This window comes from Ursus maritimus, unplaced genomic scaffold (genome assembly GCF_017311325.1).
Source record: "Ursus maritimus isolate PB19 unplaced genomic scaffold, ASM1731132v1 scaffold_8, whole genome shotgun sequence".
Classification (NCBI taxonomy): Eukaryota; Metazoa; Chordata; class Mammalia; order Carnivora; family Ursidae; genus Ursus; species Ursus maritimus.
This window is the reverse complement of record NW_024426996.1, coordinates 19,396,828-19,417,829: the sequence shown is the minus strand read 5'-3', so window position 1 is coordinate 19,417,829 and position 21,002 is coordinate 19,396,828. Positions and strand designations below refer to the sequence as shown.

General features: G+C 35.4%; 1 protein-coding gene across 2 annotated transcripts in view; it reads left to right on the top strand.

Annotated features, from left to right (window-relative positions):
- CFAP299 (cilia and flagella associated protein 299) overlaps positions 1-21,002 on the top strand; it is a 596,514-nt gene that overhangs the window by 250,860 nt on the left and 324,652 nt on the right. For both annotated transcript variants that reach the window (XM_008693276.1, XM_008693275.1), the window contains exon 3: positions 10,768-10,858. In XM_008693276.1, coding sequence (XP_008691498.1) covers positions 10,768-10,858 — 91 coding nt within the window. The remainder of the gene's footprint in view (positions 1-10,767; positions 10,859-21,002) is intronic.

Here is a 21,002-nt window from a genome sequence, read left to right as displayed (position 1 = left end):
AATAAAATCTTAAAAAAAAAAGGGGGGGGGAAAGAGTTTCATATAAAGGTAATCATTTGAGCAAAATATAAACCTATTAATGCCAGGAAATCTATATAGAGAAAGATGTTACAATATGGACTTCTTAGTGAAAAACTTTCTGTGTCTGTGTGTGCGTTTATGATGAGATATGAATCCATACTCATATGTATATATAAAATATAAAGCAATATGAAAAAAAACTAAGGCCTCACTTATCAATCATCAGTATGTATAAATGAACTTAATTGAATCATAAAGACAAAGTAGTTTATATTTTATACAAAGATACATCTAAATTAAAGAAATACAGAAATGTAAAACTAAATAAAAACACAAGTATTTTAGACAAACACAAATAAAAGAGTAAGAGATACAATTTTGATATCTAACAAATTAACATTCAGATTGAAAAGGTAATAACAATGAAGGGAAAATTATAATGCTTCAAGGTATATAGTTCACAATTGTAGAAACAAGAGTTTTAGTAATTATTCAATTAATTCCCCAATAACAGATTTATAAAGTAGAAACCACAGTAGAAGAAATGATAAATAACAGAAATGCTAATAAGAGACTTTAACACATTCTCTCAGTCTAAAACAGAGTAAATGGACAAATATTTACTAAAGAGATAAAAGGCAATATAATTAATTAGGTATTTTTATAAATACATAGTCAACTCTAAAGTCTGATAACAAAGACTTTCTCTTTTGAAGTCCACATGGAACATTCTCCAAGTTGGACTGTACCTTGTCCACAAAGGAACAACAAAAAAAATCCCCTTAATTACTCCCCCTCCCATAACTACAAAGAGACCACAATTCAATAAGACAGCACTAATAACAACAATGAAAAATTTTTTTAAAGTGAGGCATTAAAAAACATCTAATTAAATAATTCTTTGATCAAAAAGGAAGCAAAGAAAGAAATAGTAGAATTTCTTAAAAATAAGAATACTGATGGACGCTTGGGTGACTCAGCCAGTTAAGCATCTGACTTTGGCTCATGTCATGATCCCACGGTCCTGGGATCGAGCCCTGCATTGGGCTCTCTGCTCAGTGGGGAGCCTGCTTCTCCCTCTCACTCTGGTGCAGCTCCCCCTGCTTGTGTTGTCTCTCCCTCTGTCAAATAAATAAATAAAATCTTGAAAAAAAATAATAGTGACTATACAACTATCAGAAACTATGGGAAGTAGTTAGAGCAGTTTTCAGAGAAGAATATAATGGCACTAAATATCTATATCAATAAAATGAAAAAATAAAAATGAATTAAGCTTGCAATTCAAAAAGTAGAAAAAGGAACAGAGTACCCCCAAAAAGAAAACAGAAGACGTTAATTTAAAAATCTGAAATAAATGAGTAAGAAAAAAATGTAGAGTAAATCCAAATGCTAGTTCTTTGGGACTACTGGCTAACCCAATTAAGATGAAAGGAAAAAATACTAATACATAGAACGAAAAATGATTAGGAGGGATATAACTATTAAAACAGAAGACTTTAAAAAATCAATAGAGACTACTTCATGCAACACTATGAAAAGAAATTTATAAACATTAGATGACACAGTTAATTTTGTAGATAAAACTATCCAAAATAGGCCACAGTAGAGATTAACTATCTAAATAGATGGTTATTATAAGCACAAATAGAGTAAGTGGTAGACAGTATGATAGTTTTTGAGTTCAATTTGATGATCAGACTCATCAAACACATGGTTTTAATCTAATACTACATTTAATTAGCTTAATAGAAAACTTAGGACTGGAGGTATGGCAAGTAGAGTGAGTACCTTCCTGTCTTTGAAAGGTGTAGCAATAATTCAAGTTCACAACATCTACAGGAGCTGGTGTGCACATGGGTTACCATGACACAGAGAAGCTGCAACTCCAGTTTCATGCCAGTCTTTTATACCATGTTAGTCAAGGCAGCCATCTTTAAAAACACAAGCTATGACATTTAGAAATTTAAAGTAATCCTGGTACATGGTCATCAGTGTTTGAGTTTTTTTTAAATGACCTAGACAATTTAATTATAAACTCCATTTGGGAAAAGCAAATAACCAAGAATACACACACACACACACACACACACACACAAAATCGCAACACCCCTGAAACAGAGCTAACAATGAGAGGGGCTAGTTTTACCAGATATTAAAACACATAATTTCTGTTATCAAAATAATGTATTACTGGTACACAAATGGACAAAGCAATGAAACAAAATAGAAAACACAGAAATAGACCCAAGTATATATTTAAAGACATCATCTCAAATAAATGGAAAAAACAAAGATGGATTTTTAAATAATTGGTGTTGGGATAGCTGAATAACCAAATGGAAAATGTTGAAATTAGAGGAATTAGAGATATAAATGTCAAAACAAATTAAAAAAGAAAACTTTGAAGTTCTAGAAGAAAATATGGATGAATTCCTCTATAATTGGTGATTCCAAATCCATAGTAAAGGAATGATTTGTAACACTTATAAATTATTTTAATGACATAAAAATGAAACATTTTCTTGGTAAAATGCTCCATAAGCAAAGTAGAATGACAAATGAAAAGCTGGGGAAAATATTTGCAACTTACATCACAGAGAAGAGCTAAAATTCTTCATTTTTTTAAAAATGTTTTTTTATTATATTATGATAGTCACCATACAGTACATCCCCGGTTTCCGATGTAAAGTTTGATGATTCCTTAGTTGCGTATACCGCCCAGTGCACCATGCAATACGTGCCCTCCTTACTACCCATCACCAGTCTATCCCATTCCCCCACTCCCTCCCCTCTGAGGGCCTCAGTTTGTTTCTCATAGTCCATAGTCTCTCATGCTTCATTCCCCCTTCTGATCACCCCCCCTTTCCTTATCCCTTTCTTCCCCTACCGATCTTCCTAGTTCTTATGTTCCATAGATGAGAGAAATCATATGATAGTTGTCTTTCTCTGCTTGACTTATTTCACTTAGCATTATCTCCTCCAGTGCCGTCCATGTTGTAGCAAATGTTGAGAACTCATTCTTTCTGATAGCTGAGTAATATTCCATTGTATATATGGACTTCTTAATCCATTCATCTGTTGAAGGGCATCTCGGTTCCTTCCACGATTTGGCTATTGTGGACAAGGCTGCTATGAGCATTGAGGTGCATATGGCCCTTCTCTTCACTACGTCTGTATCTTTGGGGTAAATACCCAATAGTGCAATGGCTGGGTCATAGGGTAGCTCAATTTTTAACTTTCTAAGGGACCTCCACACTGTTTTCCAGAGTGTCTGTACCAACTTGCATTCCCACCAACAATGTAGGAGGGATCCCCTTTCTCCACATCCTCTCCAACAATTGTTGTTTCTTGCCTTGTCAGTTTTGCCATTCTAACTGGCGTAAGGTGGTATCTCAGTGTGGTTTTGATTTGAATTTCCCTGATGGCTAGTGATTTTGAACATTTTTTCATGTTTCTGTTAGCCATTTGTATGTCTTCATTGGAAAAGTGTCTGTTCATATCTTCTGCCCATTTTATGATTTGTTTATTTGTTTCTCATGTATTGAGTTTGAGAAGTTCTTTGTAGATCTTGGATACCAGTCTTTTATCTGTAGTGTCATTTGCAAATATATTCTCCCACTGCGTGGGCTGCCTCTTAGGAACTGTTGAAAAGGAAAAACAAAGCTGGGGCATCACAATGCTGGATTTCGAGCTGTACTACAAAGCTGTGATCACAAAGACAGCATGGTGCTGGCACAAAAACAGACACATAGACCAATGGAACAGAATAGAGAGCCCAGAAATGGACCCTTGGCTCTTTGGGCAACTAATCTTTGATAAAGCAGGAAAAAACATCTGGTGGAAAAAAGACAGTCTCTTCAATAAATGGTGCTGGGAAAATTGGACAGCCACATGCAAAAGAATGAAACTTGACCACTCTCTCACACCATACACAAAAATAAACTCCAAATGGATGAAAGACCTCGATGTGAGACAGGAATCCATCAAAATCCTAGAGGAGAACATAGGCAGCAACCTCCAGGACATCGGCCAAAGCAACCTTTTTCAGGACACATCTCCAAAGGCAAGAGAAACAAAAGATAAAATGAACTTGTGGGACTTCATCAAGATAAAAAGCTTCTGCACAGCCAAGGAAACAGTCTAAAATTCTTCATTTTTAAAGAAGAAAATAGAGAAGAAAGAGGCCAACGATACTATAGAAAAATGAGGTATCAACATACAGTTTATTTTTTTTAAAGATCTTATTTATTTATTTGAGAGAGAGAGAGCACCAAAGAGAGAGCACGAGTGGAGGGGAGGGACCGAGGCAGAGGCAGAGGCAGAAGTAGACTCCCTGCTAAGCATAGAGCCTGATGTGGGGCTTGATCCCAGGACTCTGGGATCATGACCTGGGCCGAAGGCAGATGCTTAACCGACTGAGCCACCCAGGCGCCCCTCAACATACAGATTAAAGAAAAAGAAGTGCAAATGGTCTCTCTATATATGAAAATATGTTCACTTTTGTTTATAATAAGATAAATACACAGTTATGCTGAGTTTGTCCTGTACTAGGACAATCTAAAAGCTTTACAACATACTTCATTAATGAGACTGTACAGAAACTGGCACTATTATAAATTGTAGGGAGTTCTGAAAAATGCCCCAGCCCCATTGAAGGGGAATTTGGTAATATTTAAATATAAAATATTCATGTACTCTTTGACGAGCAATCCTACTTGTAGGAATTTATCCCCAAAATATAGTGGCAAAAACATGAGATGACCTATGCACAAAGCTAAACACTGAAGCAGTATTTATCATTGCAAATTGCAGGAAGCAAACCAATGACAATCAGTAGCTAAGTGACTAAACTGTGATTTACTCGTATGGTGGAGTACTACGCAACTAAAAAAGTAGTGAAAATGTCTCTTACTACTCTGGTATAATTCCCTGAATATAATGCTAAGTGAAAAAGCAAGTTTGAATTAAAGTATGTGTAGGAGGCTACTATTTACATAATTAAATACCTACCTAGCTAGCTAGATGACAAATAGATATGCTTGTATTAAAAAGAGTAATAGTTAAAAAAGCAATTTAAGGATACTTTAAAAAATTATGCTCAACAAAGGGAAAGAAATGAAAGAGAGACAAATCCAGAAACAGACTCTTAACCACAGAGAACAAACTGATGGTCACCCGGTAGGTGGAGGGGATGGGTGAAGTAGGTGATGGCGATTAAGGAGTCCATTTGTGATGAGCACTGGCTGATGTATGCAGTGTTAAATCAATATATTGTACACCTGAAACTAATATAATACTATCTGTTAACTAACTTGAATTAAAAATAAAATGATGCTCTATATAGAAGGGAGAGAATGGAATAGGGTAGATGAAACTGGGGGAGATGAAAACTAGACTTTTCTAAATTTCTAAAGTATAGATTTAATTTTAGAATTCTATGCATATTTTTAATATAACTATAAGGCAAAGTTTGAAATATCTTGCAAATTGAAATAAAACCAACAAATGAACCTAGTTGTGTCTCTAGCTAGTATCATAGCATAAAGAAAGAACATTGACCAAGTGAAGTGTCTTAAAGCACAGTAATCAGGCCATTCATCCCTAGAGGTATATATATTAAGGAGAAAAAGATCTGCAAAAAGTCTTAAAGTGTTTTCGAGAAGCATATTGGTGACGATAATATCGGCAATTTTATTTTGAGACTATATTTGTGATAAAACAAATGAGTTATTATGTTGGTGTTTTTGAACGTCAGGATTTTTTGGTTTGGATGAAAGATCATGGTGGTGATGAGAATATGTCTTATATAGAGAGTGTCGTTAACTGAGGGTCCCTTCAGATGCCGCTCTTTGAAACCTGTTGTGCATTTGCGCCAAGACCACACCTCCCATGGGCTGCTCTCCCTCAATGACTGAGTGTGACAGGGATATTAAGGTGGACCTGTGAATCTTTATTGACTGACTTTGGTTCAAGGACGTGGCTTTGCTCAATCTTCCTTAGATGGCACTGCCGTCTGGGATGCTTCCAACCACCCCTCCTGCCTCCCCTGTCTCTGTCTCTGTCTGTGTCTCTGTCTGTGTCTCTGTCTGTCTCTCATTTTAATTTTGCCTCATCTTTTCTAAACTCTCCTTGTCACTAGAGGTCAGACTTAACCTCTTCATGCTGCCAGTTTTATTAAAGGAGTAACACAGGGGTTTATACAGAGAGGGTAATGCAGCAAGCCTTTCTAACAGTCTTCTTCAGGTATCTTTCTCGCCAGTCTCGCATTGATACATCTCTTCTTCCCTACAGCCCTCCCTTCATCTGTCTACTCTTCTGCTGTGAACCCACCACCCTCATGTGTGACAGTCCCTGCCATCTTGTGCAGTTGTTGAAAAATGCAGTATGGGCTTCTGTTTTGACTGCTTTTCGCTGGTGAGAAGCTGCCCCCTGGAATTCCAGGATGTCAAATTCTTCATCTCCTTATATAGAATCTTTCAAATATATGAACTAGAGCCACACACATAGAGATTAGGCATGACAGCCTAAAGATTAAAGATGCTAAGCCCGAAGGCCTTCATCTTTCTAAGGCCTATTTTCTCCTCAGTGTTCTATGGAGGGATGAGGCTGATTCCCACAGGTAGAGAGGTGTCTGGAGGCAGGCATATCAAGGAAAAGCTTGCTTTCTTTGCTTTCTGTTTTCTCATTGGCTTTCACTATATAACCAGAAGATCAGGAATATCAGGTAAAAGACTTAGATGCCTCCCAAAAGAGTAAAAATAAGGTTGTATTTGAATGTGTTTTCAGAATAAAATCAAATTTAGAACGTTTATTTCCTCTCTCAGCAACATTTTTTTTTTTGGGTCCCCCTTACAGTGTGAGAACATCTTAACTTACCATGTTTAGGAATTAACTAGAGAATTTTTCCATAGGTACCAAAAAAGAGGAGTTCGGGGACACTTTCTCAGACAGAAGCCAGGTCATTTTGTCCCTTCAAAGAAAAGCACAACTTTTCATCCAGGGGGGAGTAGAGTTTGACTGATGGATGATACCACAGATTTCAGGGCTCCCACTTGGGTTTTTTTCAAAATAGAAGATGAAAAGGAACAGCTGTCTAGTGTGCATGTTAGCACTTCTCGTTTTTCTTCTGTGTGCTTCGAACAGTTGAGGCTCTTTCCAGAGATGATAGCTTTACTGTACATTTGGTAATTTATAAACCCTTCCTCATAGAAAAGGGGCAGGGGGGAAGTGGTGCCATTTATCTTAATGAAAATTTGATTCTCATTCCTCCCTATCAATAAACGAATCTCATTTCTCAAGAAGTCTTTTTCTTTTCTGAAAGTGATTAGAATACAAAATGATGACCTCCTGGAAATGTCATGGAAATCACAGTATGTTGTGTAAAAGTTCCTAAACCATAAGTCTTTCTAAATATGATCCTGATCAACCTAATTCCTAAGGAACATTGTTTCAATTAAATTAAAAAAGGAAGGAAGGAAGGAAGGAAGGAAGGAAGGAAGGAAAGAAAGAAAGAAAGAAAGAAAGAAAGAAAGAAAGAAAGAAAGAAAGAAAGAAAAAGAAAGCAAGCCACCAAGAATAGTTTACAAGAAAATACAGGAGAGTCAAAACCACACATTGGATTTAACTCCACTATTTTTCCCTCTTAGATATTTAAAAAATAATCCCTTAGATATTAAAGATAGATTCTCCTATTGAATTAATGTTCAAAGGAAAGAACTTGAAACTGTTCACTGGTTGCTTTTATTCCTTTTATACAATTTGTGGTATCCATGTAGCTTTTGAGGAACATACAGGTTAGAAAAGTACGTATATGAGAAAACAAAAGTAATCAGAGAAATGCAAATTAAAAGCACAGTGAGATACTAGTACAAGCATAGTGAGTTGCTTAAGAGAAGAGAGCAGTTACTAGGAGCAGACCACGCTGGTACTGTCCTTGGACTTCCAGCTTCCAGATATGTGAGAAAATAAATTTCGATTGTTTAAGACCCCCCAATCTATAGTATTTTGTTATAGCAAACCCAGATTGATTTTACAGAGCAAATATACAATAATACACTGGAAGGAGGAATGTGAAGATGTTTACCAATGTTAGAGAAATTTATAAAATACTATTTGAGGAGAGGCAGGATTTTTTTCCCTCCTAATTTATATAAAGTACAAAGTAAAACAGGTGTTATATGGTCCTGGAGAAAATGTACTAGACAAAGCAACAGGTGCCCTACATCAAAGTACAATAGAAATATATCTCCCATATTTAATACTCAAATAAATTGTCTAAAAATCCACACATTGTGATAAATAAAATCATAATTTTAAAATCAAGTTTGCAAATAATTTCCATATTGGCCTCAAAAAAATAAAATTTATATTATTTGAGATCACACAAATACATGCATATAGTTTTGTCAGTAAGCTTATCCTTGGAAAATAAAGCTATTTCTGACAACTGCTTTTTCATATATGTGTGCTTATTTCCTAGGAGGATAATATTGTAGAAGTTTTACAATAAACTTTTACTCATCCACTACATTTTACTATACTCTCCACTAAATTTTTCTTAAGTGAATAGACAAAAACATCATTTCAAAGTAATCGAGGCACAGAGAAGCTGAATTACATATTCACACAAGTGCAGATGAATTGAATATAAATTCTAGAATTACTAAATGTAGGCTATGCCCGATTTCACTGGCTAGAAATCAAACCTACGTATCAGAATTCTAGGCTAGATTGGAGTGATGATTACGGGTGATTAGCTTTCCACAGAGGTTTCAAGACCACCAGCCTCTGATAACTCCTAGGGGCACCTCCTGATAAAGGCTGCATACCTCACTCTACCCCCACTCCTGTTACTTTAAGGTTTCCTCTTACCAGTGAATTGTCATTGTTTTCTGTAAAAATACTATGGCATCAAATGATGTTTTGATATATTGTGAGGCTTCAGTATAGTAAAATAAAGCCTTGGGGTTAGTGATATTTAAGTTAAAAACTGAATGCCAACTGATTATCATCTTTAGAGTCGAAATAAACATATCCTCCCTTAGGGCTTGATTTGAAGATAATTGAAAGTATTTGCAAAATACCTAGCATAGAGACTAGTACAAAGACTGCCCAGTAGATAAAAAAGTATTGCTATTAAGACCAATTTAATCTCAAGTTTGATTTAGCGTTTATTTAGAAACTGCTTATTAGAACACATCTCAGTGATTATCCAAACCTTGCCTATTAGAAAACTCCTAATTTAACATTTAAAATTCTGAGATGCTTAATAACTTGTGAATATTTACTGAAAGACTTTGTAATCTTTAAAATAAGTGACCTCTTAAGAAAATAACTCATGGAAATATTTCTATTTTAACAGGTTTCCATTTTTCCTCTTTTGTTATTTACTCTCTTTGAGTGTTAATCTAGTAATATGAGTATGTGTGATGACGCAAACAACATAATTAAATCATAAAACCAGAAGTCTAATTTTGAGGACTAAGAATATATTTAGACTCATTCATGTAGGATTATATAAATGCCTTTAGCTAGTGATTAAACATGATTGGTAAAAATTAACTCGTCCACATAACTTTTACCCCATTTTGAGAGTGTAGTGGAGTGTAAACAACAAAGATGGAGTATTTGCCTTTATAAAACTTATAACCCTAATGTTTTGTAACAGACCTACTTCACTTCTTGAGGAAGTGACTCCTTTTGTGATATTTATTTAAGCGAGGTTTCTCAGGTCACTGACTATTAAATAAATCTAGTTAAGTAAGAGTAATGCATGTTAACGATTCAAGAATTCCTTACCACACACTGCATTAACTTTCTTGCCCAATATTCCCCTTGCTGAGAAGTTTCCGGTTCTCAGATGTAGCATGGTATAATAATTGATTATTTATATAACTTTTTGACTCTGCTGCATATAGCTTAGGAGTTCTAGGCCTTATGCTCTCTGTTCCCAGTTTGTATAACAAAAATACTTTTATCTTCTCATAGAGGTTATAGGAAATGATATACCTCTATGTATGTAAGACTTGAATGATAGTAAAAAAAGAGGAACAGTGTGATCTTAATGTATTGTCAGTATAATAGTCAACTCCAGAACTTATTTTATAACCTCCCTTGAATTCTTTTTTTTCTTAAAGATTTTACTTTTTTTAAAGTCATCTCTTTACCCAACAGGGCGTTCAGACTCACAGCCCTGCGAGCAAGAGCCTCATGCTCCTCCAGCTGATCCAGGCAGGCGCCCTGTATTCTTAATGTTTCTTTTTCTCTAACGGAGATGACTCAACCTAGTTCCTTTCCTTTTTTACCTTTTTTTATATCCTCATAAAGGTAAGATTAATGCTGTGTGCCAATAAGGGAATTGCTAGTATTTTAATTTTCTTATAAATAAATTGTACTTAAATCATAAGCAATCTAAGATTATTGTGGGTAGTGAGAAGTATAAATTAATTTGCATGTGTGATAAAAAGAATAAAACAGACATGTAAATGAAATTAACTGTATCTGGCTTGAGTATTGATATAGGCATGTATGTTATTTATAGACCTGATTCTAATTATTCATAATTACAGATTCTATAACTGCATAAAATTAAGGTTGAGGGATGTAGTAAATTATAATAATTGTGTATGATTTATAATGATTGTGTATATAGTTTTTGTGTTACAAGAAGCGTGGTTTTTAACCCCTGAATGTTTTTCGTATATTTGTTTTCTAATGTATTATAACTAAAGACCTGCTTTTTTATAGGACATTAACAAGTGCTGGTAAAGACCTGCAAGATAATTTTCTGAAGGCTCTGGCAGTGAGAGAAGAAGACAATCGCAATGGAAAAGTGAGCGTGAGTACATTTCATCCACCAGCTAAAAATGTATACATTAAAGGGACAGTCGGTATTAAAAATACATGTTTTAACATCTTCCCTGAGAAGTAATTCATGAGGGATACAATATGGCTCTTTGTCTTATATGTTATACACATTATGTAGAAAAAGGTTTATTCCCACTTACATCTATAGAAGAACCCCCATGGTGAAAAACAATGATTCCATACAACTATTGTAGAGAAAATGCATTGGTAGACTGGTTGTCATCTCCAACATTGTGCTAGTCTCAGTTGAAACTTGCTGCTGCTTTTCAGCTCAGCCTCCTAGTACACTCCTCCAAGTCACATCATCCACTGACCCCTAAGTTTTGCCCTGTGCCTACCTGATTCCCTGGTACTTTCAGAAGATAGTCCTGTAGCTTGCCTTGTAATCCTACTTTGGGAGATGTGATAGAAACCACAGAATGGAGAGACATAATTTTTTAACCATCCAAAGAGAATACGGTCTTTATTAAAATGTGGACTAGGTCAATATGTAGTTTTTAGTGTTATTTGGAATACATATTTACTTTTACCTTTTGTTAATATAGTATTAGTGGTAACAGTCTTCTGTAGGTTTTAGAATGTTCCAAGTCAAGGATAAAAAAAGGCAAATACTCATGCTCAAACTGTAATAAGTGACATACAGAAAAATAATCAGAAGTAGTGTGATGAAAAATTTACAGCAACAGAAAAATATGTGTATAAGGAGGTCTATTTTACCAAAGTTTTCTCAAAAAATAGCTGGAATTTTTCTGTCAGGGCCTTGAAAATTTCACACGCAGACAAAATCCTCAATATACTTCATAGAAAAATTCATACTTTGGTTAGATAATTTAATAGGATTAATCTGGACTTGAAATCAGGGAATACTTCTTGGAAGAGGTAGACAAGTGAGATATAAGAAGTGAAGTTGGAAATATGGATAGAGACTAGACTCTGAAGGGCCTTCTAAATTACAACAGGAAAGTTTGAAATTTATCTGACTCATAATAGTAAGAGCAGCTAAAAAGGTGGGAATAAAGGCAAAAAAATGGGATGTCATAGGAATCCCCGATAAGGACTTTCAGGAAGGAACAAATGATCATTAGTGATCAAACAAGATAAGGATTAAGAAAGTATTCATATAAATTTAAAAATATACTTGAGAAGAACAAACTCCATTTATAGTAAAAATGGAAATCTGATTCCATAAGGTTGAAAAAAATGGCCCATGATTAGACCGTAGAACCAACTAACACGAATAGCTTTAGAGACCCTAAACCCACATTTTTAACCACAGTGGTATACTTCCTCTCAAAAATATCTTTTTAAGTCTTTCTCTCCTGTTGGTATTTCCTTTAACAACGAGTGACAGACTCGTCCACTCATTTACCTAGATAGAAACATGTCAGTTACTGCAGACTTCCTACTCTCTCTCACTCATGTTGAATGAACCACTAATTTCTTCTAAATATAAGTCAAATTGCTTCACTTTCACCATCCCAACTATCATTTACTTAGATTTGGAATATTATAATCTTAAGGAAATTACCGTAATAGTCTCCGAAATGATACAGCTATGTATTCTCTTACCCAGCTCCCATCCACTTGCCAATCACTCAATACTTTTTCTTGTGCAGTTGCTCACGCCTGAAACTGTTCTACTCCCTGGGACCCTGGGGTACTACAAAATCCAGGACCCTAAAGGGTTTATATTTTAGAGAGGGAGATAGGAAATAAGTAAGCAAAATAAAAGTGGAAAATTAATTTCATCTCTGGATAGGTATTATGGAGGACATAAACATAGAAAATCAAGTAGAAAGAGATAGAGTGGTTGGTTGATTTATCTAAGGTATACAGGAAAATCACTTTGAGAGGCGACATCTGTTGGCACTTCCATGACGTGAAGAAAATAACCACAGAATTTGAAGGGAGAGACACCCCAAATAGAAAAGGAGTTGAGAGAGAGAGACATATTAAGAAAAAGGAATAGCCTATTAAAAGCTGAGATAATAGCAGTCATGACATAGTCAAGAGATGGTAAGAAGACCAGAATGGCTGAAATATATTTACTGAAAGGGATTATAGAGACAGGTGAGCTCAGAGAGGAAATCAGCACCCAGATCATAGAGATTTTAAGGAATTTTGATTTTATTCTTTAATTTTAATTTTTATATTCTTCTGCTTTTAAACTAGAAAGTCAATGGACAACTTAAATAGAGAAGTGACCTAATCTTGTTTACACTTTAGAAAGATTGATCTCACTGCTTCTGTGAAGGATGGAAGATGTGGGAAGGAGGCCTAGAGAGAGGCAAAGAGGTAATAGGGAACTTTTGTAATCAACCAGCAAGAGATGAAACTCTTAGAACAGGGTAGTACTGGTAGAAAGGGAGGGAAGTTAACTGAATCATGTCTGTGTTTTGGACACAGAACAGACAGGACTCATTGATGTATTTGATGTGGACTATTAAAGAGAGGAAGTACGATGACTACTCAGTTTTTGGCTTGAACAAGTGGTAGATGTTGGTGCTACTCACTGTGACAGGAGAACTCTTGAATGCTGATTTCAGGAATCAATAATGAAATTGTGCTGTGAAATACTGCTGTGCAGTATTAATTTTGTGACACCTATTAGATACTCAAGTGGAGAAGTTGATTGTCTTTTACATATATTGCTTTGGAACGTAAGGGAGACATCTTGGTTAGAATATAAATCTGAGAGATACCAATATCCAAGAGGTATGCAAAGTCATAGGTTTGCAAATATTTATTAGGTAGAGAGTGTAGGTAAAAAGAGTGAAGTCCTATGATGGGTCTTTAGGTTACCCCAACATTTAGAGATCTAGAATGTGTGAAAGAGCCAGTAACTGATACTGAGAAGTAGCAAGTAGGAGAAAAGTCAGGTGGGAGCCATGTTGAAACATGGAAGAAGAAACAATTTCAAAGGAAAGAATGCTCACCATGTCAAATGTTGTTGAGAGGTTAAGTAAGATGATGCATTAGTTTCCCCCTGGCTGCCATAACAAATGACTACAGACTGGGGGCTTAAAACAACAGAAACTTAGTTTTTCACAGTTCTGGAAACCAGAAGTCTGAAATTAAGTTGTTGGCAGAACCCTGTTCTCTCTAAAAGATCTACAGGAGAATCTCTTCTATGCCTTTCCCTTAGCTTCTGGTGTTTCTGGAAATCACTGGTGTTCTTTGGTTTATAGACAGACATATCACTCTAATCTATGCTTCCATCATCACATGGATTCTCCCTCTGTACCCGTGTTTCTGTCTTCTGTTCTTATAACAACACCAATCATATTGGCTCCTCTTCCCCAACTGAGTATGGCCTAATCTTAGTTTTATTACATCTGCAAAAACCTTGTTTCCAAATAAGGTCATATTCTTAGGTACCAAGGGTTAAATCCTCAACATATCTTTTGGGGGGAGCGTAATTCAACCCACAACACATGATTAAAAGTTTGACATTGTTTTTCTAGGTAAATGTCATTGTTACATTGGTGAGGGCTGTTTCAATGAGGGGTATGGGCAAATGTCTCATTGGAGTAGGTAGAAAAAAGAAAAAGTATGTAAATGAAAATGAGAAACAACTGTTTTTTGAGGATTTTTGCAGTGAATCATAGTGTAGACATTGAGTGACAGCTGGAGTAGTAGGGCCTGGAGTCCAGGAAGTTTGTTTTGTGATGTTTTAATTTAAGACAGATAATGTTAACCCGTGTTTTATGTTAATGGGAATGATCAAGTAAGTACAGAGGTAGCTACTGATGGCACGGGGAGAAAGAAAATAATTGCTGGAAAGAAGTCCTTAAAAGAAAGATGGAATCCAGAACACTAGGAAAGGGTTTGCCTTTGAGAGGGGCAGAAGCCACCCTTAAAGTTATAGCGAGAAGGAAGAAAGAGTCTGTAGGCACATCTGCTAAGTAGGTTGGTGAATTTGGGTTTGGAATGATGAGCGAGTGCTGCTATGAGTGCATCTGTTTTCTCGGCATTGTTGCTCTGAATGATCTTTAAATTCATCATTATGGATTTGTTTTTCCCTAGAGAAGGTCCTAAATTTAACTTTTACTGAGTATACTAAATAGTTAATGTTGAATGTTGGGTAGGTGGTCACTGATTTGGAAACTGGAATCTTATCAGACTCATAGCTTTGCTGACTCTGAAAATAACATGGTCATTCATTTATTTGGGCCTTTGAATTTGTGATATTGTAATAATCAGCAGAATATGTATCATTGTATCAAGGGCAGCATTTAAGGTTTAATTTTCTGTTTCCTAGTCTGGTCTTAAAGCAGACTCCAAATGGTTTTATAGAAAACTATTTAAAAGGGAATAAACATATTTTAGACAGATCTAATTATGAGGATCATAAGCTTACTTAAAAGCCATTTAGTAAATGGATGCATTTTTTAAAAAGTCGTCCTATAAAGTATACAATATTCATGAGATTTGAGTCTATATTAATTTGCTGTCAACAGAAATTATATGTGAACTTTATGAGGTCTGAACTCTCTAAGGGAAATGACAATTTCCTAAGTATTACCATTTCTCTACATAGTGAGTGCAAAATAAATGGAGAATTTCAACCCAGAGGCTCATTTGCTTCTCTTTTTGTTTCATCTTAATGAATGTACATGCTGGAAAAATTATGATATAGTTTTAGAACTGACATAGTTAATCTGTGTGGCCTAATAAGGCTTGAAGGACTAATTCCATAGCAATTTTCCTAGGTAATTTTCTTTAAATGTAGCTAGGAAATTAGAAGAAGATTGGATTTACGTTCCCACACGCACAACTTTTTATTTTATTTTTAAGTTGGGTGATCCCAGGTTTCAAATGCTATTTAGTGTAATTGAATCTTGTTCTGGGTGTCCTCTTTCTCCCTCTGGTCAACTAATTGCAAATTGATTTACTAGTTTTCTCCATTTAGGCCTTGAATTTTCTCTGCCAAAGAGCCTAGAGCTTGGGAAAACAGCACTCCTGTCTGTCCCCACTTCCCAGTGGGCCCCCACCCCAATACCTCAATGCTTAAGTTATAGAATTACTTGCTTATTATATATATTCATAACATTTCTATAAACCTGCTGCTTAGGCATGTAGTCTTAGGGCTATGCCCTGGGAGGGAACAGGGTTTTATGACAATTGAAAGTTTATAGATATTGTTTAGATAAATCCTTTTTTAAAAAAGCTTGTATTAAGCTGGAGGTAACTTGATTTAATTCAAGAATCAATATTATTTTATGAATGCCTCTGAATTTCATACATAATATATATTTCATATAAGTATGTATAATATATGTATATGCATATATACACACACATATATAAGCATATTATACAAAACATACACATTCCTTTCTTTACATTTTTTCCCAAAATACTCTTGTTTTAAGTTACTGTGGTGTTCTGTGCACTTAGTTTAGACAAAACGTTGAGACTTATGTGTAATTCATGTATAAAAATGTTAAAAGGATTTTTATTAATTGTGTAGTGCTTCATATGACAGATACATATCTATGAGTATGCTTTCCTGCTAATATAACTATTTAATTTTAAATATCTACCATGCATGTATGAAAATATTTCTACCTTATGATTCATATATTTCAGATTTTAAAATTCTTTAAAAACTAAAATGATTAACCATTTCCTTCTCATTTATAAGCAGATTTATTGTTTCCTGAGAAAGTCTATTTTTCTGATTGCTTATGTCGTGAAGCTTTGAACACCACACTACAGTGAGGCATTCATTAAGTGTATGTTTATGCCAGGTGCTTGGAAAAAAATTAAGCAAGTGTGGTCCTAGATATCCATTAACTCAGAAGCAAATCACATTGATGTGTAGTGGACATAAAAAATTTATGGATTTTTGGTGGTCTTTTGGGTTTCCTATATATAGTGTCATGACTTCTGCAAATAGTGAAGGTTTTACTTCTTCCTTGCTAATTTAGATGCCTTTTATTTCTTTTTGTTGTCTGATTGCTGAGGCTAGGACTTCCAGTACTGTGTTAAATAAAAGTGGTGAGAGTGGACATCCCTGTCTCATTCCTGACCATAGAGGAAAAGCTCTCAGTTTTTCATTTAGGATGATACTGGCTGTGGGTTTTTCATATGGCCTGTATTATGTTGAGGTATGTTCCCTCTATGACATGATGCTAAATAGGGAAAACCTGAAAGACTCCACCAAAAAACTGCTAGAACTGATAGATAAATTCAATAACGTTGCCGGATACAAAAATCAATGCATAGAAATCTGTTGTATTTCTATACAATGATACTGAAGCAGCAGAAAGAGAAATTAAGAGTCAACCCCGTTTACAATTGCACCCATAACAGTAAGATGCCTAGATATAAACCTAACCAAAGAGATGAAAGACCTTTACTCTGAAAAGTATAAAACACTGATGAAAGAAATTGGAAAGGATACAAAAAATGGAAAGACATTCCATGCTCATGGATTGGAAGAACAAATATTGTTAAAATGTTTATACTACCCAAAGCAATCTACACATTTAATGTGATCCCTATCAAAATGCCACCAGCATTTTCACAGAGCTGTTTAGAACAAACAATCCTAAAATTTGTAGGGAGCCACAAAAGATCCTGAATAGCCAAAGCAACCTTGTAAAAGAAGAGCAAAGTTGGAGGCATCACAATTCTGGACTTCAAGTTATATTGTAAAGCTGTAGTTATCAAAATAGTATGGTACTGGCACAAAAATAAACATACAGATCAATGGAACAGGAAAGAGAACCCAGAAATGAACCTGCACAACAATATGGTCAATTAACCTTCCACAAAGCAAGGAAGAATATCCAACAGGAAAAAGACAGTCTCTTCAACAAATGGTGTTAAGAAAACTGGACAGCAACATGCAAAAGAATGAAACTGGACCACTTTCACACACCATACACAAAAATAAATTCAAAGGGGATTAAAGACTTAGATGTGAGACCTGAAACCATAAAAATCCTAGAAGAGAACACAGGCAGTAACTTCTTTGACATCAGCCAGAGCAGCTTCTTTCTAGATACATTTCCCAATGCAAGGGAAACAAAAGCAAAGGTAAACTATTGGGACTAGATCAAAATAAAAAGCTTCTGTACAGTGAAGGAAACAACAAAACTAAAAGGCAGCCTATGGAATGGGAGGGGATATTTGTAAATGACATATCTAATAAAGGGTTAGTATCCAAAATATATGAAGAATTTCTAAAACTCAACACCCTAAAAATGAATGATCTAATTAAAAAATGGGCAGAAGACATGAGTAGACATTTTTTCCAAAGACATACAGATGGCCAACAGACACATGAAAAGATGCTCGACATCATTCATTTTCAGGGAAATACAAATCAAAACTACAGTGAGGTATCATTTCACACCTGTCAGAACAGCTAAAATCAAGAACACAAGAAACAACAGGTGTTGGTGAGGATGTGGAGAAAGGGTAACCCTCCTGCACTGTTGGTGGGAATGCAAACTGATGCAGCCACTCTGCAAAACAGTATGGAGATTTCTCAAAAAATTAAAAATAGAACTACCCTATGATCCAGCAATTGCACTACTAGGTATTTACCCAAAGAATACAAATATACTAACTGAAAGGGAGATATGTACTCTGATGTTTATAGCAGCATTATCTACAATAGCCAAATTATGGAAATATCTCAAGCATCCGTTGACTGATGAAAGGATGAGAAGTGATACACACACACACACACACACACACACACACACACACACGAATACTACTCAGTCATAAGAAAAGATGAAATCTTGCCATTTGCAATGACAATTGGAACTGGAGAATAGTATACTAGGCAAAATAAGTCAGAGAAAGACAAACACCATATGATTGCACTCATATGTGGAATTTAAGAAACAAGAGCAAGAGGAAAAAGAGAGAGGCAAACCAAGAAATAGATTCTTAACTATAGAGAAAAAACTGATGGTTACCAGAAGGAAGGGGGTGGGCTAAATAGATGGTGGGGATTAAGGAGTTCATTTGATAGCATCGGATGTTGTGTGGAAGTGTTGAATCATTATATTGTATACCTGAAACTAATATTATACTGTATGTTAACTAACTGGAATTTAAATAAAAAACTTAAAAATTCAAAGAACTAAGCACCTTGTGTGATATTGAAAAGTCATTTTCTCAGAAAAATCAGCAAGAGTGTTAAATATATTAAATATTTAAATCAAGTTGAGATTAAGGGTATTTTTTTCTTGCAATGTCCAAAAATACCTTATTAGAAATGGTAAATTACAGAGGGTGTTTGAATGAAGATGGAATGTCTTGAGAGCATTTCATGTATATGATAGAGACTAAAGAAAATTGTAAAGGTCAAAAATGTGATGATCGTATGAAAAGAAGACTAGGTAGATATTAGAATAAAGAGGTAAAATGGGTTATTGTGAAACAATAGTTTTCAGTTTCTTAATTGATCACTCGGAGCTATTTACAGTTGATCAATGTTTCTCTCCTATCTTGGTGTCTATGACATAATTACCTTATAGTTTTCTTACTTTAGATTTCATTCTCTTTCTTGGACTGACCACCTGATACCTCTCCTTGAACCTACATCCTTTCCACTATACACATTTTTCCTTGGAATGATCCAGCCCCTGTATATCCAGAACCATGAATCCACTGAATATGTTTCTTGCTACCAAATCAGAGGCGTAGGTCTTTGCTGTTATCTATTAATTAATTTATTCAAATATTCATTAAATGGTGATAGCTATTCTATACTAGGCATTGTACTAGCTTCTGGGGATACAGTGGATTTCAAGTGCCTTATGGATCTGAGAGTTGCTTGGGGAAGAAAGTGAATAATCAAGTAAGCATACAAATAAAGCAGAGTTACAACTGTGACAGGCGCTATGAAGGAACAACACAACAAGTTCTGATTATGTATAAATGGTCAGGAGATGTTATAATCAGATTTTCAGACAGAAAAAAAAAATAGGACATCTTCAGGATAGAGAATAAACTAGAGAGGATAAAATAGATCCCAATACATGCAAGATCAGATTAGAGAAGATAAAATAATAGCTTGGATCTGGAAGATGATAGGGAAATGAAGAGAACTGATTTGACAGCTATTTACAAGGTAAACTAGGCAGGATGTGGTGACGGGATATAGCCAAGACCAGGGTTGAAACTATGGTAGTAGACATGGATAACTGGCCTCCACAGCTGGATAGATGTTGCTGCGACTCTTTGAGACATGGTGCCTTCAAAGATCAGGAGAGGGACACAGAGAGATCATGGATCTGATTGTGGATATATTGAGTTTAAGTTGTCTTGGCAAAAGAAGTTGTTGAAATGTTAAGTAGGTAACTGGAGAAAAAAAGATCTCCTAAAATTTACTCCAGTGTTTATCTCCACGTTGCTATACCTCAGATACTTAAGTTTATATATGCATCGAGATTAATTTTCTTTTCCTCCTCCGCTCCTCAGATCTCACATCCAGTGGGTCACCAAGTGCAGTGAATTCTCAAATATGTCTCAAATAAATGGGGGGGGGGGAGCAGGGAACCCAAAGAAGTAGGCAACAGCCATCTGAGAGGGTTCTGTTGTGTTGTGTTCAGTAACATGAGACAGTGCCTGGAAGGGGATGAGTAACTGTCAAAGAACTTAGACAAATGGTCGATGTGATCAGACATGCATTTTAAGAATACACTGGCAGCACTGTGGGGGGATACATAACTCTGTAAGAAGGGGAATGAGATATGAGACAGGGAAGCCAACTGAAAGGCCATTGTAACATTTTAGAGAATAGATAATAAAAGATGGAGATAAAAAAAATGACAGGATGAATGGTGGGAAAAGATAGAGTTTGGTAATTTTGGAGATAACTACAAACCATCTTATTCGTTTTGATTTAGGAAATGGGAGTTGAGTACTATTCTCGTGTTTCTACTTGGGAGATTCAATAGGGTGTGAGCAGTTGGTGATAATTTTATTAATGGGAAGAGAAGTATAATCCTGGCATTAGATGATTTACTGTATTTCAGTGGAGAAGAGCGTAGAAGTTGGAGGTGGATAGTAACTAGACTCAAGTTCTAGATTTACTGCTTACCCAGTATTACAGATCACAAAAGGTCTGTGCTGACTTTTCCAAG